This window comes from Hyla sarda, chromosome 1 (genome assembly GCF_029499605.1).
Source record: "Hyla sarda isolate aHylSar1 chromosome 1, aHylSar1.hap1, whole genome shotgun sequence".
In the NCBI taxonomy this organism is placed as follows: Eukaryota; Metazoa; Chordata; class Amphibia; order Anura; family Hylidae; genus Hyla; species Hyla sarda.
Genome location: NC_079189.1, coordinates 587,466,056 through 587,484,541, shown reverse-complemented (window position 1 = coordinate 587,484,541; position 18,486 = coordinate 587,466,056). Strand labels below are relative to the sequence as shown.

Sequence of the window (18,486 nt, the reverse complement as noted above, 5' to 3'; positions counted from 1 at the left end):
CTCTCTCCGCTGCAGCGCTCCGGTCAGATCCACTGACCCGGGGCGCTGCGATTCTGCTTCCAGCCGGGATGCGATTCGCGATGCGGGTAGCGCCCGCTCGCGATGCGCACCCCGGCTCCCGTACCTGACTCGCTCTCCCTCGGTCCTGTCCCGGCGCGCGCGGCCCCGCTCCCTAGGGCGCGCGCGCGCCGGGTCTTTGCGATTTAAAGGGCCACTGCGCCGCTGATTGGCGCAGTGATTCCAATTAGTGTCTTCACCTGTGCACTTCCCTATATCACCTCACTTCCCCTGCACTTCCCTGCCGGATCTTGTTGCCATTGTGCCAGTGAAAGCGTTCCTTGTGTGTTCCTAGCCTGTGTTCCAGACCTCCTGCCGTTGCCCCTGACTACGATCCTTGCTGCCTGCCCCGACCTTCTGCTACGTCCGACCTTGCTTCTGTCTACTCCCTTGTACCGCGCCTATCTTCAGCAGCCAGAGAGGTTGAGCCGTTGCTAGTGGATACGACCTGGTCACTACCGCCGCAGCAAGACCATCCCGCTTTGCGGCGGGCTCTGGTGAAAACCAGTAGTGACTTAGAACCGATCCACTAGCACGGTCCACGCCAATCCCTCTCTGGCACAGAGGATCCACTACCCGCCAGCCGGCATCGTGACACTCCCCAAGTGGCTGGGTATGTTATTCCAGAAGGGAATGTTTTATCCAGCCATACAAATGCTGGTTGGGCACCCTGGATGGGAAACACTGCGGTAGGCTATTAATATACCCTTTTCAGAGTTGTTTGTGTCGCTGCCAGTCACAGTGAATGTAATGTTAGATCATTAAAACTTTATTTCTGACACACAAAATAAATTGTCCTCAATCGTGATTGAAAAAAGAAAATGTCTAAATCAAAATACAAAAAGAAGGTGGGGAAAAACAAGGGGCTAACCACATAGAGCTGAAATGTTAAACCCACACCGACCAAAATAATGTAAATTCCTACACAACAAAATATGATCGTGTCAATGAACACAACAATTCATCATAGGCCCGACGCGTTTCCCCCTTCCTACATAGGTACACAGAGTAATGCAGGGTTCATCAGGGGAACAGATGTAGGAAAAACGCAAATAAAGGATACAATACACCAAAAAGATATTGGCTGAATAATAGTAACTTCCAAAACAGAAAGGATAAACAGGTCTGATGAGGATCACTCACTCGGACCCAAGGATAGTAGTGATAGGATTAGAGGCACAGAATGCACGCTTCTCCCCTCCGTGGCAGCAGTTTGTGTTGCTGCACAACAACCTCTGGAAAGTGTATTCATAACTGTTGGCAGTCGGTGTATATTCGTTTACCTCTAGATTCTGGGGTGCCCTCTCCTTTGTTTTCAGACCATATAACAAAGACTGCATCTGAGGACAACTCTACTTCTGGAGATACGGTAGGGTGCGGGAGTGAAAACACTGACCGGACAGGTAGTGTATTGAAACACTACTGTAGCATAAAGGAAACAGAAGTACTGCCACATATCTCTGTGTCTGTACAAAGGTAATGTGGAGAGTTCTGCGGTGCTTCAGTGAGCTCCTCTGGTGAAAAAGGATAGTCCGACTATTGCCGAAACTCCATCCACAACATTAGGAAAGGCAGCTGGTACCAGCACTGGCCAACTACCGGAAAAGGCCGAGGACCAGAACAGGGTTACAGAAGACTTTGCAAGGGAAAGTCAGGTACACAATATATAGCAGAGCGCTAGGAACTGAGAAACACAGTCAATACCATCTCTTTGCTAGGGAAAGTCAGCTACACAATTTAGCAGAGCGCTAGGAACTGAGAAACACAGTCAATACCATCAGGGTGCAGTAGCTTGGTAGCTTCACTCTCTAGAGAGGAATCAGAACAGACACACAAGAAAACACAGACAGAGCTAATAATGTGACAAACAGAACATGTTGGCCACACATGCGGCAGGGGAATAGGAAGAGTATAACATAAGCCTGAGAGCAGGTGATCTGACTGGGGCATAAGATGGCAGTGACACCTTGAAGCCCTTTAATGCTAGAAGATGTAGCTTTACAGAAAATGAATTAGGACATTTCATGTTATGTTAAAGAAAAAAAATGTTTTTCCAAATCAACTGGTACCAGAAAGTTTAACAGATTTGTAAATTACTTCTATTGAGAAAATCTTAATCCTTCCAGTACTTATGAGCTGCTGTATAGTACAGAGGAAGTTGAGTTGTTATTTTTCTGTCTGACCTCAGTGCTCTCTGCTGACACCTCTGTCCGTGTAAGGAACTGTCACTGTAAACAATTTAGAATCTTTACTAAAGAAAACGGTTCCTGAAAATCCCACCACTAGGGGTCCCCATACCTACTGCAACACTAAGCAGTCCTGCAGCAGCATCAGCCTGGTCCATGAATCATGAACAAGAGATAACTCAAGGACAAGGCTGCATGAGCAGGGGCACCAATCACCTCCTACCACCACAAGGAGGGACACGCCCCCTCCCACCACACACCAATCATCTCCCACAACCACAAGGAGGAACACGCCCCCTTCCACCACACACCAATCACATCCCACCACCACAAGGAGGGACACGCCTCCTCCCACCACACACCAATCACCTCCTACCACCACCACCACCACCACAAGGAGGGACACACCCCCTTCCACCACACACACCAATCACCTTCCACCACCACAAGGAAGGACACACACCCTTTCCACAGAGGATTTCTTACACTGTAAGCTAATGAAAAGAGGGATTTTTAGAATAAATATAAGTGATAGAGGCAAAAAAAAATTACATGTACATGGTCAGGAATAGGTACCAATATTTTTTTTTTTCCTTTTTGTGTGGGATCTGACAACTCCGCAATGCAGGGCTGTGGAGTTGGTAGATAAATGTTCTGACACCGACTCCTCTGTATTAATATGGAGAGAGATAAAAATAGGGGTGCTCCCAGTGGGAAATGCAATGTGGAATCTTATTGCAGATAATGCTTGAGGCTCACAGGGTATGGTTGTGAGTTGGTGAGTGGGAGCTGCCGCACTCCGACCGGGTCTGGGATCTTGTGCAAGAGCCAGTAGGGATGCAGGATTGGTAGCTGGGTGCTACAAAAAGCCGGTTTGTGGGAGGCGCTGCTCGCATATGTGTAAGGACGGAGAGACTCAGGCCAGCATAGGTAAAACTTGTTTATTGTGTATAAAAGTGGACAACGCGTTTCGGCACATAAAGTGCCTTCCTCAGGTCCAAAACGTAAAATGCTATAAGATAGTAAAATGAAAAGTATAATAAAGATAAAGTGAAGACAAAAGTAAGAGAATGTACAGAAGGAATGTAGTGTGATATGTACCGCACAGGTATATACGTGGTCTAAAATGGATAAAAAATTATGATTATGATATTTTATTTTAATAATTAAAATGTGTGACAATGTGTGTAAAAGTATGCGAATGTAGCATTCGTTGGCTAGTTTTCATTAACATACTGCAGTAACATACCGCAGCATTAGCAATATCATGCTGCAGTAACACACTGCCTATGGTCCCAGAAAATTGGTATGTCAGTGGTGTTACAAAGTTACTAAGAATATAGGAAAACTTGACATATTGCATCGCATTACAGACACATTTCTATAGGACGCTATATACATGTGGTTATTAGTTAGTTCAAACGTTGAATGTTGATGGGGCACAATATATGTTGATGGGGTACACTATATATACACTTACTTTATGGCACAACTTTGGTATATGTTAGTTTAAAATATGGTATTGCAATAGATTTATAGAAAGGGACTTGCCAAACTTCTTTGATAGTATACAGAGTTACTATAGGAGGATAAACAGCAATCAGAATGGAGAAGTAGGGCATAGACAATTTATATTGGTGGGGTGGGGGTAGTAGATTAATCAAATGGGTGGTAACATGAGGAAATGTGGGGTAGGTGGGTAGAGAGGGAATGGGACAGGAGGGCCGAGATGCTAAATTACCTGGTGATGATCCTGTGTGCAGCGGCGCTGGCGTGGTACTGACAGCGTGTATTACACTGTGCGCGCGTTTTTTGTACTAACACTGCCGCTACGTCACTTGCGGGCCATCCTGGGTTGCTAAGCAACCTCAGACGCTAGCTGTCAATGGGTCGCGGCCGGGGTGGGTACAGGACGCGCGTGTCTAAAACTGCAGACAAGCGTGTGTGGTGACATCGTGTGTGTGCGTACGCATAGCATATGTGTGCGCACGGTGCACATATGTAGATTTACACATGTCTGTGGGCATGCATGTGTGGGTATGCATGTGTACTGTTGCGGTCTAATAATTGTATGCTATGGTGCGCACTTGTACTGTTGTGTTTGCCTGTGAGCAAACGGTATTTATTAATGGGTGGGGGGATGGGTTGGGGATGGAAGTGTGCTGGAAGGGAGATATATGGTACAGAGGGTGGAAGAGTGGGGGGAGGGATGAGGGGAAGGATGTGGGTGAGTGTGTAGGGTGGGGTGCTGGGTGGTAGAGAGGGGAAAAGGGAATGGATAGGGAGGAGGGCCGATGGGGAATAGTTGGGGGGAGGGGTTGGGAAAAGGGGTAGGCGGGGCCAAGAGACGGGGTGATAGAGAGGTGAATGTGGGTGGGAAAGTGGGATGTGGGGAGAAGGGTAGGGGTTAGGAGGTCGGATGGACAGGAGGGGAAGTGTGAATGGGACCTAATGGGGGGGGGGAATGTATAGGACCCGTTCAAGACCCATGACGTACGTCCCGACACCCTGGGTCTTAAGGACCCATGACGTACAGTTACGTCATGGGCAGTTCCTGTCCCCGCCGTGCGCCGGGCGGAGATCGAGTCGGGATGCCTGCTGAAATCGTTCAGCAGGCATCCCGTGCAAATGCCCAGGGGGGTCATCAGACCCCCCATGTCGGCGATCACCGCGAATCGCATGTGAATTCACACATGCGATTTGCGGCTATTCCGGCGATGCGGGTCACGTGTGATCCGCTGACCCGGAGATACAAGGTGATTGGGGGTGTATGATACACCCCCTATCACCCACTGTATCTATGGGGAGGTGGTGATTTCGTCACCCCCCCCAAGATCGCTGCTATTGGCTGGACGATCGTCCAGCCAATAGCAGCCGGCAGGGGAGGGGTTAACAGCATCTTCCCGCAGCTCCCGCCACTGGCTGAGTTCAGTCAGCGGTCAGAGCTGCTGGAGAAAGACCGGGACCCCCCCTCTGCCGAAATCGGAGCCCCCACAGAAGAAAAGAAGCCCCCATAGATCAGGGAAATAATACAATCCAGGGAAAGGTAGGGTAAAAAGTAAAAAAAAAGTTAAATTCCCCCCCCCCCCCCCGACCCCCTAATAGGTCCCCAAGGGTCTTCTGCAGTTTTTCAGTGTGACCCGGGCCCTATTAGGGGTTCAGGGCGCTGCATTAGCCCCCCTATTTTTTTTTTGGGGTTGCAGCATTTTCCCCCCCCCCCCCCATATAACGGTGTGTGATTTCTAATCACACACCGTTATACTTAGTTACACCAAGCACACACACAGTACATTTCAGCAAAATTAGCAAATGTGACTCCTTCTCTTCTAAACATTGTAGTGTGCCTGCAGTGCACTTGATGTCCACATATGGGGTGTTTCCATACTCAGAAGAGATGGGGTTACAAATTTTGGGGGGCATTTTCTCCTATTACCCCTTGCAAAAATTGAAAATTTGGGGAAAAACTAGCATTTTAGTGAAAAAAAAGAAAAAATAATTTACACATCCAACTTTTAACGAAAAGTCGTCAAACACCTGTGGGGTGTTAAGGCTCACTGTACCCCTTGTTACTTTCCTTGAGGGGTGTAATTTCCAAAATAGTATGCCATGTGTTTTTTTTTTGCTGTCCTGGCACCATAGGGGCTTCCTAAATGGGACATGCCCCCCAAAAACCATTTCAGGAAAAATTGCTTTGCAAAAGCCAGATGTGACTCCTTCTCTTCTGAGCATTGTAGTGCGCCCGCAGTGCACTTGACATCCACATATGGGGTGTTTCCATACTCAGAAGAGATGGGGTTACAAATTTTGGGGGGCATTTTCTCCTATTACCCCTTGCAAAAATTGAAAATTTGGGGGAAAACTAGCAGTTTTGTGAAAAAAAAAGAAAAAATTATTTACACATCCAAATTTTTACGAAAAGTCGTCAAACACCTGTGGGGTGTTAAGGCTAACTGTATACCTTGTTACGTTCCTTGAGGGGTGTAGTTTCCAAAATAGTATGCCATGCGGGTTTTTTTGCCGTCCTGGCACCATAGGGGCTTCCTAAATGCGACATGCCCCCCAAAAACCATTTCAGAAAAACTCACTCTCCAAAATCCCACTGTCGCTCCTTCCCTTCTGAGCCCTCTAGTGCACCCACCAAACACTTGACATACACATATGAGGTATTTCCTTACTCGAGAGAAATTGGGTTACACATTTTAGGAAGATTTTTCTCCTTTTACCCCTTGTAAAAATTCAAAAACAGGGTCTACAAGAACATGCGAGTGTAAAAAATTAAGATTTTGAATTTTCTCCTTCAATTTGCTGCTATTCCTGTGAAACACCCAAAGGGTTAACAAACCATTTGAATGTAATTTTGAATACTTTGAGGGGTGCAGTTTTTATAATGGGGTCATTTGTGGGGAATTTCTAATAAGAAGGCCCTTCAAATCCACTTCAAAACAGAACTGGTCTCTGAAAAATTTAGATTTAGAAATTTTGTGAAAAATTGCTGCTATAATTTGAAGCCCTCTGGTGTCTTCCAAAAGTAAAAACATTTCAACTTTATGATGCAATCATAAAGTAGACATGTTGTATATGTGAATCATTATATAATTTATTTGGAATATTCATTTTCCTTATAAGCAGAGAGCTTCAAAGTTAAAAAAATTCAACATTTTCAATTTTTTCATCAAATTTGGGAATTTTTCACCAAGAAACGGTGCAAGAATCGACAAAATTTTACCACTAACATAAAGTAGAATATGTCACGAAAAAAAAATCTCGGAATCAGAATGAAAGGTAAAAGCATCCCAGAGTTATTAATGCTTAAAGTGAAAGTGGTCAGATGTTCAAAAAATGGCCGGGTCCTACAGTGAAAATTGGCTGGGTCCTTAAGGGGTTAATATGGGGGTGTCAATGTGTGGGGATGTCTGCTGGGTTTGCAAACTAAATAACGATGAATTTGGGTTAGGCACATATAGATATTCAGAGTTCAATGCAGTCGTTCAGGCCATCTGGATACAAGCAGCGCATTTTAAAAATCCAATATGCTTCTCTTTTGTTGAGTGTGAGTGTTCGGTTAATAGTGTCATGGGGGATCTGTTCTATTGGGGTTATTTTGATTGAAGAAAAGTCTTTATTGTGTTCCTCCGTGATGTGGCGTGAGACACTTTATTTCAAATATCCTCTTGTACAGTTGTATCGGTGGCCATTCAGGCGTTTCCGTAACGTCTGTGTGGTTCTCCCGATGTATTGAATGCCGCAGATGCATTCAATGAGGTAAATGACAAAGTTTGAATTGCAATCGGGAAGGTTGAATTTGATCGGGAAGGTTGCAGAGGTCGTCCTGGAGGTGAAGGTGGAGATGTTGTGCGTAATTGTTACGCCGAGCGCTCCGGGTCCCCGTTCCTCCCCGGAGCGCTCGCCTCATCCTCGTTGCTGCAGCGCCCCGGTCAGATCCACTGACCGGGTGCGCTGCGGTACCGCCTCCAGCCGGGATGCGATTCGCGATGCGGGTGGCGCCCGCTCGCGATGCGCACCCCGGCTCCCGTACCTGACTCGCTATCCGACGGTCCTGTCCCGGCGCGCGCGGCCCCGCTCCCTAGGGCGCGCGCGCGCCGGGCCTCTGCGATTTAAAGGGCCAGTGCACCAATGATGGTGCCTGGTCCAATCTTCCCAATTACCTTGATTAGTTTCCTCCTGTGCACTCCCTACTTATACCTCACTTCCCCTGCACTCCCTTGCCGGATCTTGTTGCCCTTGTGCCTAGTGAAAGCGTTCCCTTGTTTGTTCCTAGCCCGTGTTCCAGACCTCCTGCCGTTGCCCCTGACTACGATCCTTGCTGCCTGCCCCGACCTTCTGCTACGTCCGACCTTGCCTTTGTCTACTCCCTTGTACCGCGCCTATCTTCAGCAGTCAGAGAGGTTGAGCCGTTGCTAGTGGATACGACCTGGTCACTACCGCCGCAGCAAGACCATCCCGCTTTGCGGCGGGCTCTGGTGAAAACCAGTAGTGACTTAGAACCGGTCCACTAGCACGGTCCTCGCCAATCCCTCTCTGGCACAGAGAATCCACCTCCTACCAGCCGGGATCGTGACAGTAGATCCGGCCATGGATTCCGCTGAAGTTCCTCTGCCAGTTGTCGCCGACCTCCCCACACTGGTCGCCCAGCAAGCCCGACTGGTCGCCCAGCAAGCCCGACAGATTGCCCAACGAAATCACCAGCTGGCATACTTGACCACCGTGACACTGCAACTTCAGTCACAGATACAGCAGCTGCTGCCGCAGATACAGCAACTTCAGTCACAGACACAGCAGCTGCAACAACCATCTCCTCCGCCGGCTCCTGCAACTCCTCCGCAGCAACCGGCCGCTCCTAACCCCTGCTTGTCCCTGCCGGACAAATTTGATGAGGACTCTAGACTCTCCCGTGGTCTCCTTTCTGGAAAGGCCTTGTCTGGGGTCACACCACTCTGGGACCGCAATGATCCTGCCACAGCCACAGTCCAGTCCTTCTTCGCTGAGGTCCGTGGTGTCTTCGAGGAGCCTGCCCGAGCTTCTTCTGCCGAGACTGCCCTGCTGAACCTGGCCCAGGGTGTTTCTTCCGTTGGCGAGTACGCCATTCAGTTCCGTGCTTTTGCTTCCGAGTTGTCCTGGAATAGTGAGGCTCTCTGCGCGACCTTTAAAAAAGGCCTATCCAGCAACATTAAAGATGTTCTGGCCGCACGAGAAACTCCTGCTAACCTACATGAACTCATTCATCTTGCCACTCGCATTGACATGCGTTTTTCCGGATGGCGTCTGGAGCTCCGCCTGGATATGGACTTTGTTCGCACGAGGCGTTTTTTCTCCCCGGCTCCTCTCTCCTCTGGTCCTCTGCAAACCGTTCCTGTGCCTCCCGCCGTGGAGGCTATGCAAGTTGACCGGTCTCGCTTGACACCTCAAGAGAGGACACGACGCCGCATGGAGAATCTTTGCCTGTACTATGCCGGTACCGAACACTTCCTGAAGGATTGTCCTATCCGTCCTCCCCGCCTGGAAAGACGTACGCTGACTCCGCACAAAGGTGACACAGTTCTTGATGTCGACTCTGCTTCTCCACGCCTTACTGTGCCTGTGCGGATATCTGCCTCTACCTTCTCCTTCTCTACTATGGCCTTCTTGGATTCCGGATCTGCAGGAAATTTTTTTTTGGCCTCTCTTATCAACAGGTTCAACATCCCTGTGACCAGTCTCGCCAGACCCCTCTACATCAATTGTGTTAACAATGAAAGATTGGACTGTGCCGTGCGTTACCGCACGGAACCCCTCCTAATGTGCATCGGACCTCATCACGAAAGAATTGTGTTTTTGATCCTCAGGTTCTTTGGACCCAAGAAGAGGGGGAGACCCAAGGGGGGGGGTACTGTTACGCCGAGCGCTCCGGGTCCCCGTTCCTCCCCGGAGCGCTCGCCTCATCCTCGTTGCTGCAGCGCCCCGGTCAGATCCACTGACCGGGTGCGCTGCGGTACCGCCTCCAGCCGGGATGCGATTCGCGATGCGGGTGGCGCCCGCTCGCGATGCGCACCCCGGCTCCCGTACCTGACTCGCTCTCCGTCGGTCCTGTCCCGGCGCGCGCGGCCCCGCTCCCTAGGGCGCGCGCGCGCCGGGCCTCTGCGATTTAAAGGGCCAGTGCACCAATGATGGTGCCTGGTCCAATCTTCCCAATTACCTTGATTAGTTTCCTCCTGTGCACTCCCTACTTATACCTCACTTCCCCTGCACTCCCTTGCCGGATCTTGTTGCCCTTGTGCCTAGTGAAAGCGTTCCCTTGTTTGTTCCTAGCCCGTGTTCCAGACCTCCTGCCGTTGCCCCTGACTACGATCCTTGCTGCCTGCCCCGACCTTCTGCTACGTCCGACCTTGCCTTTGTCTACTCCCTTGTACCGCGCCTATCTTCAGCAGTCAGAGAGGTTGAGCCGTTGCTAGTGGATACGACCTGGTCACTACCGCCGCAGCAAGACCATCCCGCTTTGCGGCGGGCTCTGGTGAAAACCAGTAGTGACTTAGAACCGGTCCACTAGCACGGTCCTCGCCAATCCCTCTCTGGCACAGAGAATCCACCTCCTACCAGCCGGGATCGTGACAGTAATATTCATGCAGCAAAGGCATCCCATCTGTCTGCATTCATAAGAGCCTGGTGTCAGAGGCGCAAAAGTTTGTTGCTGTGGGGTTTCCATGGCGGTTTTTGCCTTCCTAAGCAGACTTGGTGCTAGGATGTTTCTCAGGGTTTTGGCCCTACGGAAAGTGAAGCCGGGATTGATGGGTATAATTCTTTTCAAAATCGGATCTTGTAGGAGTATGTGCCAATTTTTCTTGAAGATATCACGGATTTGGCAGTGGGATTGGTTATATGAGGTTATGAAATTGGTAGAGAATTTGGTAGTTTTGATAGTCGAAGTTGAAGAGTTCCCCGGTTTGCTGTTGCTGCTGGTATCCGAGGTTGTTGGAAGCAGTGATATTTGGATGCAGGAGAGGTTACGGGTATAGGCGTCCTTGAGGATGGTAGTGGGATAATTCTTCTGCTTGAAACTTTCTTGTAATATTTTTGATTGGGTTTTGTAGTCTTTTATTTGAGTGCAGTTCCTCCTTATCCTACGGTATTGGCTGAAAGGGATGTTTTTTTGTAATTTGCACTTTTAAAGTCTAAGAAACTGTTCGTATCTACCTCTTTGAAGTGTGTGGAAGTGATAATTTTGTTGCCCCGATGGATTACTGAAAGATCCAAAAATATGGTGGATTCATGGCTGGAGTTAGGGCAAAACTCCAGACCCCAGTGGTTATTGTTGAGATGTTTAATGAATAGTTCGGTCCTCCTGTCCAGATGATGAATAAATCGTCTATGTAGCGTTTGTAATACAGGATGTGGGTATAATCTGTAGATTCGTAGATATGTTCGTATTCAAAACCTCCCATGCAGAGATTAGCGTAACTGGGGGCCACACGGGTCCCCATTGCTGTGCCGCGTTACTGATGGTACAGGGAGTCGTTGTGGCTGAATACATTGTGGGTGAGGATGGACTTCACACCTTCAAGTAGGAAATTGATTTGTTTTTCTTCAAGATTTTTGGTTTTGTGTAGAAAATGCGCTGTAGTTTTCAGACAGAGTTCATGGCAAATGTTGGAATAGAGTGAGGTTACATCGAGGGTGAGGAACATGTATTGGGGTTCCCAGTTGATTTCCATAAGGTCCCGGATAAGACTAGGTGAGTCTTTCAAATATGAAGGGAGAGTGGTGACAATAGTTTGCAGATATAGATCTATGAAGTGTGAGAGTTGACTGGTAAGTGATCCAATTCCTGAGATTATTGGTCTTCCGGGTGGGTTGCTGAGGTCTTTGTGTATTTTAGGTAGATGGTAGAAAAATGCTAGTTGTGGATTAGAGACTGTGAGTAAGTTTTTATTAAGGATGCCTCCTGCGTGGGCTGAGGTTATGAGTTGTGAGTATTCCTGTTGATATTCTGGGGATGGGTCGATGCGTAGTTTCCTATAGTAGGAATCATCCGATAGTATTCGGTCTGCTTCTTTAAGTAGCCGGTCCGGTCTTGGACAACTACCCCTCCTCCCTTATCGGCACTACGTATTGCCAAGCTTTGATTTTCTTTCAGCGATTTGAGTGCTTCGCTGCCTTCTTTGGATAAGTTGTTATTCTTGAGCTTGTGTGATGCCAGCATGGGTAGGCTGGTAATCTTGTCAAGGACGAGACTATAAAAGGTATGGAGATGGTGTCCCTTGTGATGATGTGGGTAGAAGTTTGATTTTCCCTTAACATCTTGGTGTATATAGGGGTCAAGAGGTAGACCCGCTGAGGGTAAGTGGAGCATGTTATTATTTTTCTCCATTTCGTAATGTCTTTTCAATGTAAGCTTCCGGATAAAAGCATTTAAGTCTACAAACACATTGAAATCATTAATTGATTGTGTCGGGCAGAAAGATAGTCCCTTCACTAGAAGGGAGTGTTCGGCTTTGGAAAGTTGGTGTTTGGAGAGGTTGAAGATTTGAATCATTTCACTTTGTTTATCTTTGGGGTCTGTATGTTTGAGTTGGCATTGTGACTTTTTTCCTTTCATGGTTTGTTGTTTTGTGATGGGTGTGCCTGTAATTGTTGGTTGGAAATATTTGGTAATCTTGTTGGATTGTTTGGTTTCGGTTTCCGGTGTGAGGGGTGGAGGTTGTCTGGGTGGGGGAAATCCTAAAAAAGAAATGTGTGATGAGATACTGAGTGGCAAAACCAGTTCGACCGGTGAGTTGATAATTGGTAATTGCCAATCCGTCATGTGGTGTCGGTTGGGTATGATGGTAATGTCGTCACTATCGTACTGATCAAAGGGTGAATCCGTTTGGTCAGGTGTGAGGTTGAGAGAATACGCTGGAGGAGGAGTTTGTTCGTATACTGAGATGAGGGAGTTTGGGAGTTCCATTGGGGATTTTTGACCATTGTATTTGGGAGGACTGGAGTGGGTGTTGTCTTCTGGATGTATGTTCTCTACTTCCGCCCGGAGATCTTTCTGCGTTGTGGATCGGGGGGGTGCCCAGTTTTCTTTTTATTCTGTAGGTAGTTTTCTATTCCAACATTTGCCATGAACTCGGTCTGAAAACGACAGCGCATTTTCTACACAAAACCAAAAATCTTGAAGAAAAACAAATCAATTTCCTATCCAAGTATTGCCACTCCTAATTGTGCGTTGTGTGCCATATAGTAAAGCACATGAATAGCATGCTTCTTCACGGTCACTTAACGTGTTCGTTTTGCGGTTACGTGAGGCACTGAATGCATTGGTCTTTATTCTTACAGTACAGAAGTCATTAATTATAACTTTTTGTGAATTGGGACATTTAAACTTGCTTTTTTTAATTTATTTTTTTTATTCCAATCTAAATTTAGTAGGAGTCGGTGCATTGTTTGCCGACTCCAGGTACCCAAAATTTCGTCCAACTCAGACTCCACAGCCCTGCCGCAATGGACAAGGAATGAAGCGGCTTAAAAGTACATAATTTCATTTCGCTTTTATCTACGTTGCCTGAACGATGAAACACGGCTTCAATAAGGAAGAACCTAGTGTCGTGGTATTAAAATAATTTATTTTCAGCTGTACAAGACGCGGATCAGTGAAACGCTGCAGAAATACAGGATCCCGAAAGAAGTCATAGACGACAACAAATGCCATGGATTACATACAACACTGGACATGATTTCTTTTAGGAATCAGGAGTTCTTAAGACTCAGCCGCATCTCCTCGGAATATTTACAGAAGAATCTGAGGTCCAATGTGAACAAGCAATATACTTTCCATGAGTAAAATATTAACTTTTTTTTCACAGCGACAAAGATTTGCAATAGATCTCTGTTCTGGTTGAAGGGGTTATCAAGAATTCGAAAAACAGCTGATTTCTTTAAATAAAAAAAAAAAAAAAAAAAAATAAAACAGCACCACATCTGTTTTAAGGTTATAGGCGGTATTGCGGCTCCATTTTATTGAAGTAAATGTAGCTCAGTGTTATTGCCACAAACAACCTGAGGACAGGTGGTGCTTTTGGAAAAAATAGCTTTGTTTTCCTATTCCTGGATAAACCCTTTTTGTTCAGAACACTTGGAGACGTGATCGTAAAGTCATGACCACGGCCCCTCATGACATCAAGACCACACCCCTCCATTCAAGTCTATGGGAGAGGCGTGTCGACACCCCCCTTCCCACAGACATGAATGAAGGGGCGTGGCCGTGACGTCACAACCACTGCCGCAGGAACTCAGGGTTTGTTAAGAATGATGGGGACTGCAGGAGATCGCGGAGGGGCCCCAGCAGCAGGACCCCCACGATCAAATATCATAAGATATCTAGCAGCAGAGTACCCCTTTAGGGTCTAATGAGGCAGGATGCACGTGCCGCCATATGTTGCTGCAAGAATAATACAGGACTGAGATACTATAGGGCAGATGAATTACAACTATTGAATTTGGCTCAGTTTCTGCCTTAGGCTGGGTTCACACTACGTTTTGTCCCATACGGGAGCGCATACGGCAGGGGGGAGCTAAAACCTCGCGCTCCCGTATGCCTTCGTATGCGCTCCCGTATGTCATTCATTTCAATGAGCCGGCCGGAGTGAAACGTTCGGTCCGGTCGGCTCATTTTTGCGCCGTATGCGCTTTTACAACCGGACCTAAAACTGTGGTCAACCACGGTTTTAGGTCCGGTTGTAAAAGCGCATACGGCGCAAAAATTAGCCGACCGGACCGAACGTTTGACTCCGGTCGGCTCATTGAAATGAATGACATACGGGAGCGCATACGGTGACATACGGGAGCGCGAGCTTTTAGCTCCCCCCTGCCGTATGCGCTCCCGTATGGGACAAAACGTAGTGTGAACCCAGCCTAACTGGTCTTTTGTTATGCCATAAAGCAGCTCGCCCTGTATGACATGTGAGACACTTCACCGTGTCTTATACCATCTCTTGGTTGAAGTATTCTCCACCAAAATGTCCCTTACCTGTTCATAATATATTCACATTCAAAATCCTAGGTAAAACATATGACCACCACTGAACGCGACTTCTCAGTTTAGATATATAATAGATTTACAGTCAAATGGGCATGGTCATGAAAAAAAAAAAAAAACAACTCTGATGTCGTAAAGATATGATTGTTCCGATTCATCGTGAGAAGCAGCCAGGGGAAGTGCGTGCTTACCGAATTCCCTCGCTGCTCTGTGTAATGTGAGTTTACAGGGCCGTCCTGGTCTCAGATCAGGGAGAGAAGTGCACCGCAGCATGCTTCTCTCTCTGTCATTATCAGTTGGGTGTTGATAAAATCTTTGGCATGTCTAAAGTTTTTTTTTTATTTCATATTGACAGATACACTTTTAGGCTAGGTTTTCCTTTTTACTTTTTTTAACAACAAAAACACAAAAAAAAGCCACACTTTTTTGTGGCTTTTTCAGGTCAAAAAGATGGCAGAAAAAGCTGCGTGGAAACCTAGCCTAAAAAGTGGAACCATTTTTTAAATACATGACCTGTACTAATCCAGTTAGAGATGAGCGAACTTACAGTAAATTCGATTCGTCACAAACTTCTCGGCTCGGCAGTTGATTACTTATCCTGCATAAATTAGTTCAGCTTTCAGGTGCTCCGGTGGGCTGGAAAAGGTGGATACATTCCTAGGAAAGCTGAACTAATTTATGCAGGAAAAGTCATCAACTGCCGAGCCGAGAAGTTCGTGAAGAATCGAATTTACTGTAAGTTTGCTCATCTCTAAATCCAGAGTTACAACCTGTATTCTACTATTACAGTGAGAGGATCCAGCACTTTTAAGCATGGCGTTTGTTACCATTGTCTGTTTCTCAAATTATGATACTCAGGTAGCGTTTGTAATCCATGTGGCGGTGGTGCATAAACCCAGAAAGAATACAGTCAAAATATGCGCATAGAAGAAATAAGGATGCACTCACCTGACGTTCGTGGAAAAGCTGAGTGAAGTTTATTGACTAAAGCAGAATTTCATCATCAATGCAGGAAGGGAGGAAAACAGATACCAGCTCCGAAGGAGCTGGTATCTGTGTTCCTCCATTGACAAAGAAATTCTGCTTTAGGGTATGTTCACACTGCAGAATTCCCAGTGAACATTACCATCAGCGTGAATGGGTCTTCCGCGAGACCTGTTCACACTAAGCAATTTCCTGGGTCTTCCGCGAGACCTGCTCACACAAAGCAATTTCCTGGGTCTTCCGCGAGACCTGTTCACACTGAGCAATTTCCTGGGTCTTCCGCGATACCTGTTCACACTGAGCAATTTCCTGGGTCTTCCGCGAGACCTGTTCATACTGAGGAATTTCAGCATAGGACAATTCCGCTGTTGAAATTATTCTATCCAAAGAAGGAACATGTTCATTCTTCGCGCAAAAGTCTGCGAACACTGCATAGCTGTCAATGGTGACGGCGCAGTGCTGCACAGTCCTACCGTCGAAGTATTTTCGGCGGCGGCTGCCAGACAGAATCTCCGCTAGCAGATTCCGCAGTGTGAACGTACTCTTAGTCAATAAGCTTCACCCAGCTTTTCTACGAACGACCAGTGAGTGCATCCTTACTTCTTCTATGAGCACAACCTGTATTATACTCCAGAGCCACACTCACTATTCTGCTGGTGGGGTCACTTGTGATGTAGGTGGTATGGAGATGCTGGTGCTACACATTACTATGTAGCATACAAGAGCAACCAGAGGCACAAGGACATCCCACAAAGCTCATTGCACATATGATGGGATGGGGCGGGGAAGGTGTAGCTTTCTTCACCCATCATCATAACTTGACATAATGCTGAAATAAATGCAGGTAGACAACCCTAATAGATCCCATGCACTGGTGGAACGTGTGGGCTTGTGCAGCATGTTGCATGACCCTGTGTTGTTCTCCTGCACAGCTCAGGTTCTGAAGAAATCAGTCAGAGTTCCTCTATTACGTTTCATTTATTTTTCCGTTTGTCCTTCTTGGATTTAGATGGTGCTGTGTTTGTGGAGGGGTTACCGACGGCCAAGGCATGTCCAGTGTTCTTCAGGTGTGTAAAGAGTTTGTTGCGGGTAGAAAACTCTGTCCCACAGGTGTTGCACTTTAGCGAAAGTGGTGTCTGCTGTGAAAAGAAGCCATGTTAGATGTATGAACTGCAATTCACATAATTCTGTTTTTAACCCCTTAAGGAGAATGGACGTAAATGTACGTTCTGATACGACAGGACTTAACGCACCAGGACACACATTTACATAGTGTACATGAGGCGAGCATCATGCACGAGAGGTCCCGGCTGCTATCAGCAGCTAGGGACCTACCAGTAATGGCGGACATCAGCGTCCTCCTTTTAACCTCAGATGCTGTGGTCAATAAAGATTACTGCGGGTGTTCTGATTGATAATCAGATTGCTCGCGGGGTCCCCTCACCTGCCTCTGCCGCTCTCCAAGGGTCTTCTTCTCTCGTCTGACATCGAGCAGACCAGAGAAGAAGATCGCTGATAATAATGATCAGTGCTATGAATAATATTAGCAATCTATTGATTGCTATAAATAGTCCCCTACATGGACATAAAAAGTGTAAGAACTAAAGTAAAAAAAATATGAAAAAGCCCCTACCCTAATAAAAAAACTGCTGTTTTGGTCACATCTCATTCCCAAAAAAAAAAAAAATCTAAACTGTGATCAAATTGTCACATATACGCAACGTAACGTGATATTTTTACATAACGTTATATTTTTATAAGTTGGACATTTACACATGTGGCGATAACACATTTATTATTTTACATAATTTTATTTTAAAAAATGGGAAGGGGGGGGGGGTGATTCAAACTTTTATTAGGAAGGGGGTTATTTACATTTACTTACTTTATTTTTTTACTATTTTTTTTGGCCCCCATAGAAGACTATTACAAGCAATCCTTTGATTGCAAACACTGAACTATTCTGTTCCATTGAACAGCATTGATCAGTGTTATTGGCGCTCCATTGCTCCAGCCTGCCATGGCTTCCTGGAACATTGGAGCGCTGATCGGATTGCAAGAAGCCAGGTATGGGGCCTTCTGCTGTTCTCTCAGCTGATTGGGATGCAGTGATTTTGATGTCAAAAGGGTTAATGCAGGACCGGCCTGATCGGTGATGTCCGGCAGTAGCCGTGGGTCCCGATTGCTAATACCGACCGGGTATGAAAAATTCATACAGCGGGAATCGACAATGTACGTCCATTGTCGTTAAGGGGTTAAAGAAAATGTGTAATAAGAAAATTACCAATTGTTCAAATCAAGTTTTTAAGGTAAACCTATGTTTCATGAATTTTTCATTTTATGATCTTATAAAATAATTCTGAAATCTTGCAGTTTTTATAGTCTGGCCACAAGGCCTTAAACTGAGACTTCTAGTTCTCTCTGAAGATACGGAGGGATCTGTACAGCATTACAGCAAATGGTGACATCAGTATATACAGTAAGACAATAGGTGCTCTGCTTTCCGTCCCCTGCACAGGTCACATAGCATGCTCACAAGCCTGCCCCACACAAAGAATAGGGTCTGGAGATATTTATTGTGTTTAAAGGGGTACTCCACTGGAAAACATTTTTTTTTTTTTTTTTTTTTTATCAACTGGTGTCAGAAAGTCAAACATATTTGTAAATGACTTCTATAAAAATCTTAATCCTTCCAGTACTTATCAGATGCTATATGCTCCACAGGAAGTTTTGAATTTCTTTTCT

At 46.4% G+C, this 18,486-nt stretch overlaps 1 protein-coding gene and 1 long non-coding RNA gene across 3 annotated transcripts in view; both read right to left on the bottom strand.

Annotated features, from left to right (window-relative positions):
• Positions 1–13,325: 13,325 nt before the first annotated feature.
• On the bottom strand, positions 13,326–14,312 carry LOC130312086 (uncharacterized). Its single transcript, XR_008860290.1, has 2 exons — positions 13,898–14,312; positions 13,326–13,655 (listed from the first exon to the last, which is right to left on the bottom strand). It is a non-coding gene; the product is annotated as an uncharacterized LOC130312086 (long non-coding RNA).
• A 281-nt stretch (positions 14,313–14,593) lies between these two features.
• Positions 14,594–18,486, bottom strand: part of DNAJC21 (DnaJ heat shock protein family (Hsp40) member C21) — a 41,160-nt gene continuing 37,267 nt past the window's right edge. Inside the window, exon 12 of one of the 2 annotated variants that reach the window (XM_056545830.1) lies at positions 14,594–16,877. In XM_056545830.1, coding sequence (XP_056401805.1) covers positions 16,716–16,877 — 162 coding nt within the window. In that variant the 3' untranslated portion in view covers positions 14,594–16,715. Of the gene's footprint in view, positions 16,881–18,486 lie in introns of both variants that reach the window. The other variant, XM_056545821.1, reaches the window with a different exon arrangement.